This window comes from Rhinopithecus roxellana, chromosome 14 (assembly GCF_007565055.1).
Source record: "Rhinopithecus roxellana isolate Shanxi Qingling chromosome 14, ASM756505v1, whole genome shotgun sequence".
In the NCBI taxonomy this organism is placed as follows: Eukaryota; Metazoa; Chordata; class Mammalia; order Primates; family Cercopithecidae; genus Rhinopithecus; species Rhinopithecus roxellana.
Window position 1 is genome coordinate 88,323,893 of NC_044562.1, and position 12,337 is coordinate 88,336,229.

A 12,337-nucleotide genomic window follows, 5' to 3' on the forward strand; every position below is an offset into this window, starting at 1 on the left:
TGTTCAAATAAGACTTTAAAAAGATGCACTGGCTTTATTTTACAGATAATTTCAAAAATTCTTTTTAACTTACTGAATCTAGTAAACTCAGCTTAAGGTCTTCCATTTCTTATTGGTTTTGGAGAAATTACCATCGATTCCATTATACTGACAGCCTGTTATTTTACTGGTGTATTTGTAATATACCAAGTCCACAGGAAAGGAAGAAAAAGCTTACCTTTTTGTTTTTTCTCAGCTCTTCTAATTGCAAGGTATCACTTTGATGTTGTTTCAAGAGCTCCTAAAAACAATTTTATTAGGAAAAGGTTAGCACTGTGGTTCTGGCACATCTTCTAGGGAGTTAAGAAAGCCAGGCTAGGATTCAGGAATATAATATTCACCAAAGCTTAGACACTACTATAATGAAGCACACATTATAAACTAGTGACATGACATGTTGAAGTTAACGAAAATCTTAAGTTCAACCTTATCACACTGACAAATATTAAAAGAAATTATATTTTCATCAAAAGCTTTTGTTAAGTCAGTGTATAGATTCGATACTCTTAAGAATTAATCTCTCCACAGATTGATCTTTATATTCAATGAAATCCCAGTCAAAGTATCAGCAAGTTTCCTTGATAAGCTAATTCTAAATTGACAAGCTAGTTCTAACATTTATGTAAAAATACAAAGAATGTAGAAAGGCAAAATAATCTTGAAAAACAATAGCAAAGCTAGATAACCTTTGCTACCCGATTTCAAACCTCAGTAGTCAAGACAATGTGTTGTTAACCTAAGTACAGAAAAATACTCAAACAGAATGGAGAGTCCTATACCCCCAAATACAACAAAGACACTGTATTAATCTGATCTCACATTTCTATGAAGAACTACCTGAGAGATTGGGTAATTTATAAAGAAAAGAGGTTTAGGGCAGAGGTTCCAAGATGGTCAAACAGGAACAGCTCCAGTCTACAGCTCCCAGCATGAGTGACGCAGAAGACGGGGGATTTCTGAATTTCCAACTGAGGTACCGGGTTCATCTCACTGGGGCTTGTTGGACAGTGGGTGCAGGACAGTGGGTGCAGCCCATGGACTGGGAACCGAAGCAGGGCCAGGCATCACCTCACCTGGGAAGCGCAAGGGGTCAGGGAATTCCCTTTCCTAGTCAAGGGAAGCTGTGACAGACAGCACCTGGAAAATAGGGTCACTCCCACCTTAATACTGCACTTTTCCAATGGTCTTAGCAAACAGCACACCAGGAGATTATATCCCGCACCTGGCTGGGAGGGTCCCATGCCCACGGAGCCTTGCTCACTGCTAGCACAGCAGTCTGAGATGGAGCTGCAAGGTGGCAGTGAGGCTGGGGGAGGGGTGCCCACCATTGCTGAGGCTTGTGTAGGTAAACAAAGCAGTTGGGAAGCTTGAACTAGGTGGAGCCCACCGGAGCTCAAGGAGGTCTGCATGCCTCTGTAGACTCTACCTCTGGGGGCAAGGCATAGCTGAACAAAAGGCAGTAGAAACTTCTGCACACTTAAATGTCCCTGTCTGACAGCTTTGAAGAGAGTAGTGGTTCTCCCAGCATGGAATTTTGAGATCTGAGAACGGACAGACTGCCTCCTCAAGTGGGTCCCTGACCCCCAAGTAGCCTAACTGGGAGGCACCTCCCAGTAGGGGCTGACTGACACCTCATACAGCCAGCTGCCTCTCTGAGACAAAGCTTCTAGAGGAACTGTCAGGCAGCAACATTTGCCATTCTGCAATATCTGTGGTTCTACAGCCTCTGCTGGTGATACCCAGGCAAACAGGGTCTGGAGTGGACCTCCAGCAAACTCCAACAGACCTTCAGCAGAGGGTCCTGACTGTTAGAAGGAAAACTAACAAACAGAAAGGACATCCACACCAAAACCTTATCTTTACATCACCATCATCAAAGACCAAAGGTAGATAAAACCACAAAGATGGGGAGAAAACAGAGCAGAAAAGCTGAAAATTCTAAAAATCAGAGCACCTCTTCTCCTCCAAAGGAATGCAGCTCCTTGCCAGCAACAGAACAAAGCTGGATGGAGAATGACTTTGATGAGTTGAGAGAAGAAGGCTTCAGATGATCACTAATAACAAACTTCTACGAACTAAAGGAGGATGTTCAAACCCATCACAAACAAGCTAAAAACCTTGAAAAAAGATTGAAAGAATGGCTAACTAGTATAAACAGTGGAGAGAAGACCTTAAATGACCTGACGGAGATGAAAACCATGGCATGAGAACTACATAATGCATGCACAAGCTTCATTAGCTGATTTGATCAACTGGAAGAAAGGGTATCAGTGATTGAAGATCAAATGAATGAAAGGAAGTGAGAAGAGAAGTTTAGAGAGAAAAGAGTAAAAAGAAATGAACAAAGCCTCCAAGAAATATGGGACTAGGTGAAAAGACCAAATCTGCATCTGATTGGTGTACCTGAAAGTGATGAGGAGAATGGAACCAAGCTGGAAAATACTCTTCAGGATATTATCCAGGAGAACTTTCCCAACCTAGCAAGGCAGGCCAACATTCAAATTCAGGAAATACAGAGTACACCACAAAGATACTCCTCGAGAAGAGCAGCTCTAGGACACAAAATTGTCAGATTCACCAAAGTTGGAATGAAGGAAAAAATGTTAAGGGCAGCCAGAGAGAAAGGTCGGGTTACCCACAAAGGGAAGCCCATCAGACTAATGGCGGATCTCTCAGCAGAAACCCTGCAAGCCAGAAGAGAGTGGGTGCCAATATTCAACATTCTTAAAGAAAAGAAATTTCAACCCAGAATTTCATATCCAGCCAAACTAACCTTCATAAGCAAAGGAGAAATAAAATCTTTTATAGACAAGCAAATGCTGAGAGATTTTGTCACCACCAAGCCTGCCTTACAAGAGCTCCTGAAAGAAGCACTAAACATGGAAAGGAACAACTGGTACCAGCCACTGCAAAAACATGCCAAATTGTAAAGACCATTGATGCTAGGAAGAAACTGCATCAACTAACGAGCAAAATAAGCAGCTAACGTCATAACGACAGGATCAAATTCACACACAACAATATTAACCTTAAATGTAAATGGGCTAAATGCTCCAATTAAAAGACACAGACTGGCAAATTGGATAAAGAGTCAAGATCCATAAGTGTGCTGCGTTCAAGAGACCCATCTCACGTGCAGAGACACATAGGCTCAAAATAAAGGGATGGAGGAAGATCTACCAAGCAAATGGAAAACAAAAAAAGGCAGGGGTTGCAATCCTAGTCTCTGATAAAACAGACTTTAAACCAACAAAGACCAAAAGAGACAAAGAAGGCCATTACTTAATGGTAAAGGGATCAATTCAACAAGAAGAGCTAACTATCCTAAATATATATACACCCAATACAGGAGCACCCAGATTCATAAAGTAAGTCCTTAGAGACCTACAAAGAGACTTAGACTCCCACACAATAATAATGGGAGACTTTAACACTCTACTGTCAACATTAGATAGATCAATAAGACAGAAAGTTAACAGGATATCCAGGAATTGAACTCAGTTCTGCACCAAGCACACCTAAGAAACATCTACAAAACTCTCCACCCCAAATCAACAGAATATTTATTCTTCTCAGCACCACATTGCACTTATTCCAAAATTGACCACATAGTTGGAAGTAAAGCACTCCTCAGCAAATGTAAAAGAACACAAATTATAACAAACTGTCTCTCAGACCACAGTGCAATCAAACTAGAACTCAGGATTAAGAAACTCACTCAAAACCACTCAACTACATGGAAACTGAAAAACCTGCTCCTGAATGACTACTGGGTACATAACGAAATGAAGGCAGAAATAAAGATGTTCTTTGAAACCAATGAGAACAAAGACACAACATACCAGAATCTCTGGGACACATTTAAAGCAGTGTGTAGAGGGAAATTTACAGCACTAAATGCCCACAACAGAAAGCAGGAAAGATCTAAAATTGACACCCTAACATCACGATGAAAAGGTCTAGAGAAGCAAGAGCAAACACATTCAAAAGCAAGCAGAAGGCAAGAAATAACTAAGATCAGAGCAGAACGGAAGGAGGTAGAGACACACACACACAAAAAAAAACTTCAAAAAATCAATGAATCCAGGAGCTGGGTTTTTGAAAAGATCAACAAAGTTGATAGACTACTAGCAAGACTACTAGCATGAGAAGAGAGAAGAATCAAATAGAGCCAATTAAAAATGATAAAGGGGATATGATCACTGATCCAACAGAGATACAAACTACCATCAGAGAATACTATAAACACCTCTATGCAAATAAACTAGAAAATCTAGAAGAAATGGATAAATTCCTGGACACATACACCCTTCCAAGACTAAACAAGGAAGAAGTTGAATCCCTGAATAGACCAATAACAGGCCCTGAAATTGAGGCAATAATTAAGAGCCTACCACCCAAAAAAAGTCCAGGACCAGACAGATTCACAGCCGAATTCTACCAGAGGTACAAAGAGGAACTGGTACCATTCCTTCTGAAACTATTCCAATCAATAGAAAAAGAGGGAATCCTCCCTAACTCATTTTATGAGGCCAACATCATCCTGATACCAAAGCCTGGCAGAGACACAACCAAAAAAGAGAATTTTAGACCAATATCCCTGATGAACATCGATGCAAAAATCCTCAATAAAATACCGGCAAACTGGATTCAGCAGCACATTAAAAAGCTTATCCACCATGATCAAGTGGGCTTCATCCCTGGGATGCAAGGCTGGTTCAACATTCGCAAATCAATAAACGTAATCCAGCATATAAACAGAACCAAAGACAAGAACCACATGATTATCTCAATAGATGCAGAAAAGGCTTTTGACAAAATTCAACAGCCCTTCATGCTAAAAACTCTCAATAAATTAGGTATTGATGGGATGTATCTAAAAATAATAGGGGCTATTTATGGCAAACCGACAGCCAATATCATACTGAATGGGCAAAAACTGGAAGCATTCCCTTTGAAAACTGGCACAAGACAGGGATGCCCTCTCTCACTACTCCTATTCAACATAGTGTTGGAAGTTCTGGCCAGGGCAATCAGGCAGGAGAAAGAAATAAAGGGTATTCAATTAGGAAAAGAAGAAGTCAAACTGTCCCTGTTTGCAGATGACATGATTGTATATTTAGAAAACCCCATCATCTCAGCCCCAAATCTCCTTAAGCTGATAAGCAACTTCAGCAAAGTCTCAGCATACAAAACCAATGTGCAAGAATCACAGGCATTCCTATCCACCAATAACAGACAATCGGAGAGCCAAATCATGAGTGAACTCCCATTCACAACAGCTTCAAAGAAAGTAAAATACCTAGGAATCCAACTTACAAGGGATGTGAAAGACCTCTTCAAGGAGAACCACAAACCACTGCTCAATAAAATAAAAGAGGACACAAACAAATGGAAGAATATTCCATGCTCATGGATAGGAAGAATCAATATCGTGAAAATGGCCATACTACCCAAGGTTATTTATGGATTCAATGCCATCCCCATCAAGCTACCAATGACTTTCTTCACAGAATGACAAAAAACTACTGTAAAGTTCATATGGAACCAAAAAAGAGCCCACATTGCCAAGACAATCTTAAGCCAAAAGAACAAAGCTGGAGGCATCACGCTACCTGACATCAAACTATACTACAAGGCTACAGTAACCAAAACAGCATGGTACTGGTACCAAAACAGAGATATAGACCAATGGAACAGAACAGAGCCCTCAGAAATAATACCACACATCTACAACCATCTGATCTTTGACAAACCTGAGAGAAACAAGAAATGGGGAAAGGACTCCCTATTTAATAAATGGTGCTGGGAAAAGTGGCTAGCCATATGTAGAAAACTGAAACTGGATCCCTTCCTGACACCTTATACAAAAATTAATTCAAGATGGATTAAACAGTTAAATGTCAGACCTAAAACCATAAAAACCCTAGAAGAAAACCTAGGCAATACCATTCAGGCCACAGGCATGGGCAAGGACTTCATGTCTAAAACACCAAAAGCAATGGCAACAAAAGCCAACATTGAAAAATGGGATCTAATTAAACTAAAGACTTTCTGCAAAGCACAAGAAACTACCACCAGAGTGAACAGGCAACCTACAGAATGGGAGAAAATTTTTGCAATCTACCCGACAAAGGGCTAATATCCAGAATCTATAAAGAACTTAAACAAATTTACAAGAAAAAAATCAAACAACCCCATCAAAAAATGGGCAAAGGATATGAGCAGACACTTTTCAAAAGAAGACATTTATACAGCCAACAGGCACATGGCACATGAAAAAATGCTCATCAACACTGGCCATTAGAGAAATGCAAACCAAAACCACAATGAGAGACTATCTCATACCAGTTAGAATGGTGATCATTAAAAAGTCAGGAAACAACAGGTGCTGGAGAGGATGTGGAGAAATAGGAACACTTTTACACCGTTGGTGGGACTGTAAATTAGTTCAACCATTGTGGAAGACAGTGTGGCAATTCCTCAAGGATCTAGAACTAGAAATACCATTTGACTCAGCCATCCCATTACTGGGTATATACCCAAAGGATTATAAATCATGCTGCTATAAAGACACATGCACATGTATGTTTATTGTGGCACTATTCACAATAGCAAAACTTGGAACCAACCCAAATGTCCATCAATGATAGACTGTATTAAGAAAATGTGGCACATATACACCATGGAATACTATGCAGCCATAAGAAAGGATGAGTTTATGTCCTTTGTAGGTACATGGATGAAGCTGGAAACCATCATTCTGAGCAAACTATCGCAAGGACAGAAAACCAAACACCACATGTTCTTACTCATAGGTGGGAACTGAACAACGAGAACACTTGGATACAGGGTGGGGAACACCACACACCAGGGCCAGTTTTGGGGTGGGGGGAGGGGGAAGGATAGCATTAGGAGATATACCTAACGTAAATGAGGAGTTAATGGGTGCAGCACACCAACATGGCAGATGTATACATATGTAACAAACCTGCACGTTGTGCACATGTACCCTAGAACTTAAAGTATAATAAATAAAAAATAATAAGAAGAAGAAGAAGAAAGAAAAGAAGTTTAATTGGCTCACATTTCTGCAAGCATGGCTGGGGAGGCCTCAGGGATATTACAATCATGGCAGAAGATAAAGAGGAAGGAGGCCTGTCTTGCATAGCTGGAACAAAATAAAGAGAGAGAAGGGGGAGGTGCTACAACCTGATCTTTTGAGAACTCACTCACTATCATGAAAACAGAAAGGGGGAAAATCTGCCCCCATCATCCCATCACTTCCCACCAGGCCCCTTCTCCAACATTGGAGATTACAATTTGACATGAATTTGGGCAGGGACACAAATCCAAACTGTATCAGACACTAAGGCAACTCAATGGGTTGTATTTTCAAAGAAAAGTATTTTTAAAGAATGATGCCAGGTCAACTGAATATCCATAAGACAAAAATGACCCATGACTCTTACACTTCACTATGTACACAAAAATTATTCAAAATGGATCATAGAATCATAAAAGCTAAAATTTTAAGGCTTCTAAAAAAATAGAATATCTTCATGACGTTGGAATAGGCAACGATTTTATAGACAGGACACAAAAATCTGTAACCATAAAAGTAAAAAAATGATCATTGCCTTTCATCAAAATTTAAAGCTTCTGTATATCAAAATATATCATTAACAAAATGAAGAGGCAAACCATAGGCTGAGAGACAATATTTACAACATGTATATCTGACCAAAAAAACTTGTATCCACAATATAAAAAGTACTCCTACATATTAAAAATAAAAATATAAGCACCTCCTACTTTTTTAAATGGGAAAAGACTTGAGCAGGCACTTTATGGAAGAAGATATTTGAATGGACCAATAAGCATATGAGAAAATGCCCAACATAAATAGTCATCAGGGAAACGAAAACCATAATGAAGTACCACTTCATGTCCACTGGAATGGCCAAAATTAAAAGACTGGCAAAACTAATTGTTGTGAAGGATGTAGAGCAACTGGAATTCCAATTTATTTAAGATGCTAGAATAAAATGGTACAACTACTTTGGAAAATAGTTTTGGCAAGTTCCTATAAAGTTAAACCTGTACCTGCCCTAGCGCCCAGTAATAGCACTACAGCTATAACAGCTACAGTGAAGCATGAAAAGGATATTCAGAGATGGGATTTTGGCAAAATAAGGATTTTCAGTTTCTGCATGTTTAGCATTCTGTTATTTCCAGTTAATTATAATTTTTGTTCTAAGAACCCTTTGATAAAACTGTCTAGCCTGTGGGAAGATTGTCCAGCTAAAGGACAGCAAGACTGTCAGTCTGTTTGCATACATTTCCAGAAAGCTGGGAGAGGAGGATTATGCCCAAGAAAGACAAAAAGATCACTTAATTATGGAGTCACACCTGGGAACTTGGATGTATCACCTGGACTACACATTCAGTAACCAAGGTGGTTTGGACTGAGTTACCTCCTTCTCTTGAATGAAGTTCTCAAAGACAGTGCTGCAGGATTCATTTATTTTCTTCTCTTCTTCTCCTGACTCCAATTCAAATTTTTTGGTCATCTTTTTTTCTGTGGAAGTGACAGGGAAACACATATATGTGTAAAGATGGGAAAAGCAGGTGCAATGAGAAACCCAGAATACCTAAAGATAAAAGCAATTCCAGACTCAAGGTCATTGCAACCTGTTGTTCAACCTCTGACACTCACCTGGAGGTGCTTGAGGGTGAGGTGAGCATGGTGGTTGTCCTCAATCACATTAGTCATATGGGATTTACCACCAACATCTCCGGTTCTTCTGTGTGTAGTTTATTTTGAATCTGTTGCTTTTTATTTTGTCCATTCCCTCTGCTGACGTAACCACTATGCTATCATGGATATCCTTACCTTAAAGTAAAAGCTCTTGGCTAACATTACTTTGCCAGCAATAAAATTCATCCTGTACTTAGTGCTGGGGTAGAGGTAGGCTTCAACTTAGTGTTCAGACACTAAGACAACTCAATGGGGAAAGGAAAGTATTTTTAAAGAATGATGCTGGGACAACTGCAAGGAAACCTGCCAGTAAAGCCCCAGTATCAAACAGGAGGAAGGAGGGGCAAAGGGAAACAGATTTCTTCAGTGTTGCAATTCTGGGGAAGGACAGGGAGTGTCTGGTCTGACAGGGTAAGCCTCTGACTGAGCTGGATGGTGAGCAGCTAAATTCTCGTCTTCCAAAACTGGTGGTTACATCTTTACTTAGACTTTGGCAACATGGGATGAGAGTCGTTATGAGTAGCTAGAATCTGGGATATGACTTGGGTTCTATTGCACTAGAATTCTAGGTAAAGCTCCAAACAGGAGCAGCTCCCCCTCCCGTTCCCCAGCCTTAACTCCAGGGTCTTCATATTACTTTCTGGCAGTCCAGAGTGCCTACCAGAATGTGAATTAATTTTCCCATGTAGTATCTGCATTTAAATGAGTAATTTGTTAAAATCATCTAAATCTGAAATGAATGTGGTTGGCGTGGAATGCAGAATAGGTCTGTAGAGGTCCCATTCCTACCTCAACTAGTCTTCTAGGCCTGGAGTAGTCTCCACAAATTCTCTTCTTTTTTCCTTTTATGAACAAGTTCAATGGAGATGGGAGGTACACCTATAGAGTACTTTGTATGATGCAAGCTCTGTGTTGTTGGAAATATTAAAAATATTTACCAAGTGTGAATTCCTTCAGGAAGATGTGGGAATATAGAAGCTCTTAGTATAATGGATTGTGTTGTTCCTATCTGTCCCCTGCCCACATGCAAGTGAACATTTCACATTCTAATTAAAGAACTCTTGGAACTTTGAGTTCATCTGTTTCTAGATAATAAGTCTGCACTCCCTACAGGGATTCTAGCATTTGTTCCAGCCATCACAGGCAAACTTGGACCAAATGAGTTTCAGAAGGTACAGACTTAGATTCTCTTAGATCAGATGCCTGAACTTCAAAAAAGACCCTACCCTTGTTGTCATTTTGCTTTCATGAAAACTCTGGGCACCTTCCATTCAGGTATCTAGCATGTGGCCCATCACCCTTGGTAAGCCCAAGGCCACCTTCCTCAAGTCAAGACCAAACTTCATGGTAGTTTTTTAATGCACTTGTCATAAAAAAAAAAAAAAAAAAAAAAAAAGCTAGAGTTTCTGTACTCACTTTGCTGTAGCAGGATATTTTCTCGCTCCAACTCCTCATCCTTCTTCCATTTTGCCTTCTGTTTTGACCACTTCTCTTCCATTTCATCATAAATACTGTTCTGGGGAGGTACAAAGGCATCATGAAGAAAAGAGTCCTAAAATGAAGGTGATCTGGAGAGGCTGTAAAACTCAACTCAGGGAGGACTTCTCTTGGCACTGCACAGTGGCCAGGGCCCAGCACCATGTTCTGTGCATCTTCCCTTACCTAGGGCCCTCACTGAGTGGGTCCTCCATGGGTGACTGGTGGGAAGTAAATTCCAACCCAGCCCAACAGAGAGCTTGTGGAACCCAAAGGTCAAGGGCAAACTATGCACAGTGTTTGCCCCACTAGAACTGAGCTTCCTTTGAAGACAGGTAGAGTTCTCCATGCTGAAGAATCATATGTCAGCTCCCCCTGAATCACAAATCCCTCTTCAATAGCACAAGAAGAAAGGACGCTGGGCGTGGTGGCTCACACCTGTAATCCCAGCACTTTGGAGGGCAGAGGCATGCAGATCACGAGGTCAAGAGGTCGAGACCATCCTGGCCAACATGGTGAAACCCCGTCTCTACTAAAAATACAAAAATTAGCTGGACGTGGTGGCACGCATCTGTAGTCCCAGCTACTTGGGAGGCTGAGGCAGAGGAATAGCTTGAACCTAGAAGGCAGAGGTTGCAGTGAGCTGAGATCATGCCACTGCACCAGCCTGTTGACAGAATGAGACTTTGTCTAAAAAAAAAAAAAAAAAAAAAAAAAAAAAACAAGACGAAGAAGAAAGAAAATGCCTAGTAGTTAATTTGAACACTTACAAAATAAGGGGATGTTTTTCAGAGAATGTCTGCTTTTTTTCCAGCAAATCTAGCTTTCTTTTGTGGTTGAAGTTAAATAAGCCTAATCCAATACCAATACTGTTGCTTGGCTCAGATTTCATGAACATGGAACCCTAGAAGGGGGAAGATCCTGGACCTGGATGCTGCTAGTAGGGTCCAAGGATGCTGACTGCCTTCTTTTTCAGGTTAGTAGAAGGATTCACACCCGACCTATTCTATTTACCACTCACACATGTTAGGCTGTTCTCTATGATGTTTTCCCTGAATATACCAAGGAGTATCTTAAACAATGAGTTTTAGACACAGGCTCAAAACTGAAACTTTAAGTGTTAAATAGAACTTCAGGTACTGGTGTTTAACTTTTGATAGAGTGACCAAGTGTCCTTGTCTGTCTGACACTTAGGGGTTTCCTGGGACTCTGGACTCTCATTGCTAAAACCTGGAAAGTCTCAGGCAGACTAGAACTAGTTGGTCACTATACTACACAATTAAATAGGAAGAAGGCTTGAGGCTTCAGTCCTTTCCCACCCCACTAGCCATCTCTTAACTCTCTTCATCTACCTAGTAAGAATCATGCCCTAACTTTGTTTTCCTAGGCCTTCATCAAATGAGCTGATTAAATGGATGGGTTTTATTCTAAGATGATGTGAGCACTCCATGCTTTGCTTTTGGCAGTGCAGAGTGATACATTCTTTTTGGATGGCAATCTGGCCAAATATATTAAAGGCCTTAAAAATGTTCATTCCAAAACAAGAACAAACTAACCTCAAAGCTAGGAGAAGAAAAGAAATAACTAAAATCAGAACAGAACTGAATGGAATCAAGATTCAAAAATCCATACGAAGAACCAATGAAACAAAAAGTTGGATCTTTGAAAGGATATGCAAGACTGATAGCGTGCTAGCTACATTAACAAAGAAAAAAAGGATGATCCAAATAAGCACATTCAGAAAGGACAAAGGTGACATTACAACCAATCCCACAGAAATACAAAAGTTCCTCAGAGACCACTATGAACATCTGTATGCATACAAACAAGAAAATCTACAGAAAATGGATAAATTCCTGGAAATACAACCTCCAAAGATTGAATCAAGAAGCAACTGAAACCCCAAATAGACAATATTGAGTTTTGAAATTGAATCAGTAATAAAAAAATCTCTCAAAAAAAAAAAAAAAAAAAATTCTGGGACCAGAAAGATTCACAGCCAAAATCTACCAGAAGTACAAAGAAGAGCTGGTACCAATTCTACTGAAACTATTCCAAAAA

The 12,337-nt window shown here is 40.1% G+C and overlaps 1 protein-coding gene across 2 annotated transcripts in view; it reads right to left on the bottom strand.

Annotated features, from left to right (window-relative positions):
• FLACC1 (flagellum associated containing coiled-coil domains 1) overlaps positions 1–12,337 on the bottom strand; it is a 67,537-nt gene that overhangs the window by 4,874 nt on the left and 50,326 nt on the right. The window contains exons 10-13 of one of the 2 annotated variants that reach the window (XM_030916766.1): positions 10,217–10,316; positions 9,438–9,440; positions 8,517–8,620; positions 218–280 (exon numbers count right to left, since the gene is read on the bottom strand). In XM_030916766.1, coding sequence (XP_030772626.1) covers positions 218–280; positions 8,517–8,620; positions 9,438–9,440; positions 10,217–10,316 — 270 coding nt within the window. The remainder of the gene's footprint in view (positions 1–217; positions 281–8,516; positions 8,621–9,437; positions 9,441–10,216; positions 10,317–12,337) is intronic. The other variant, XM_010375513.2, reaches the window with a different exon arrangement.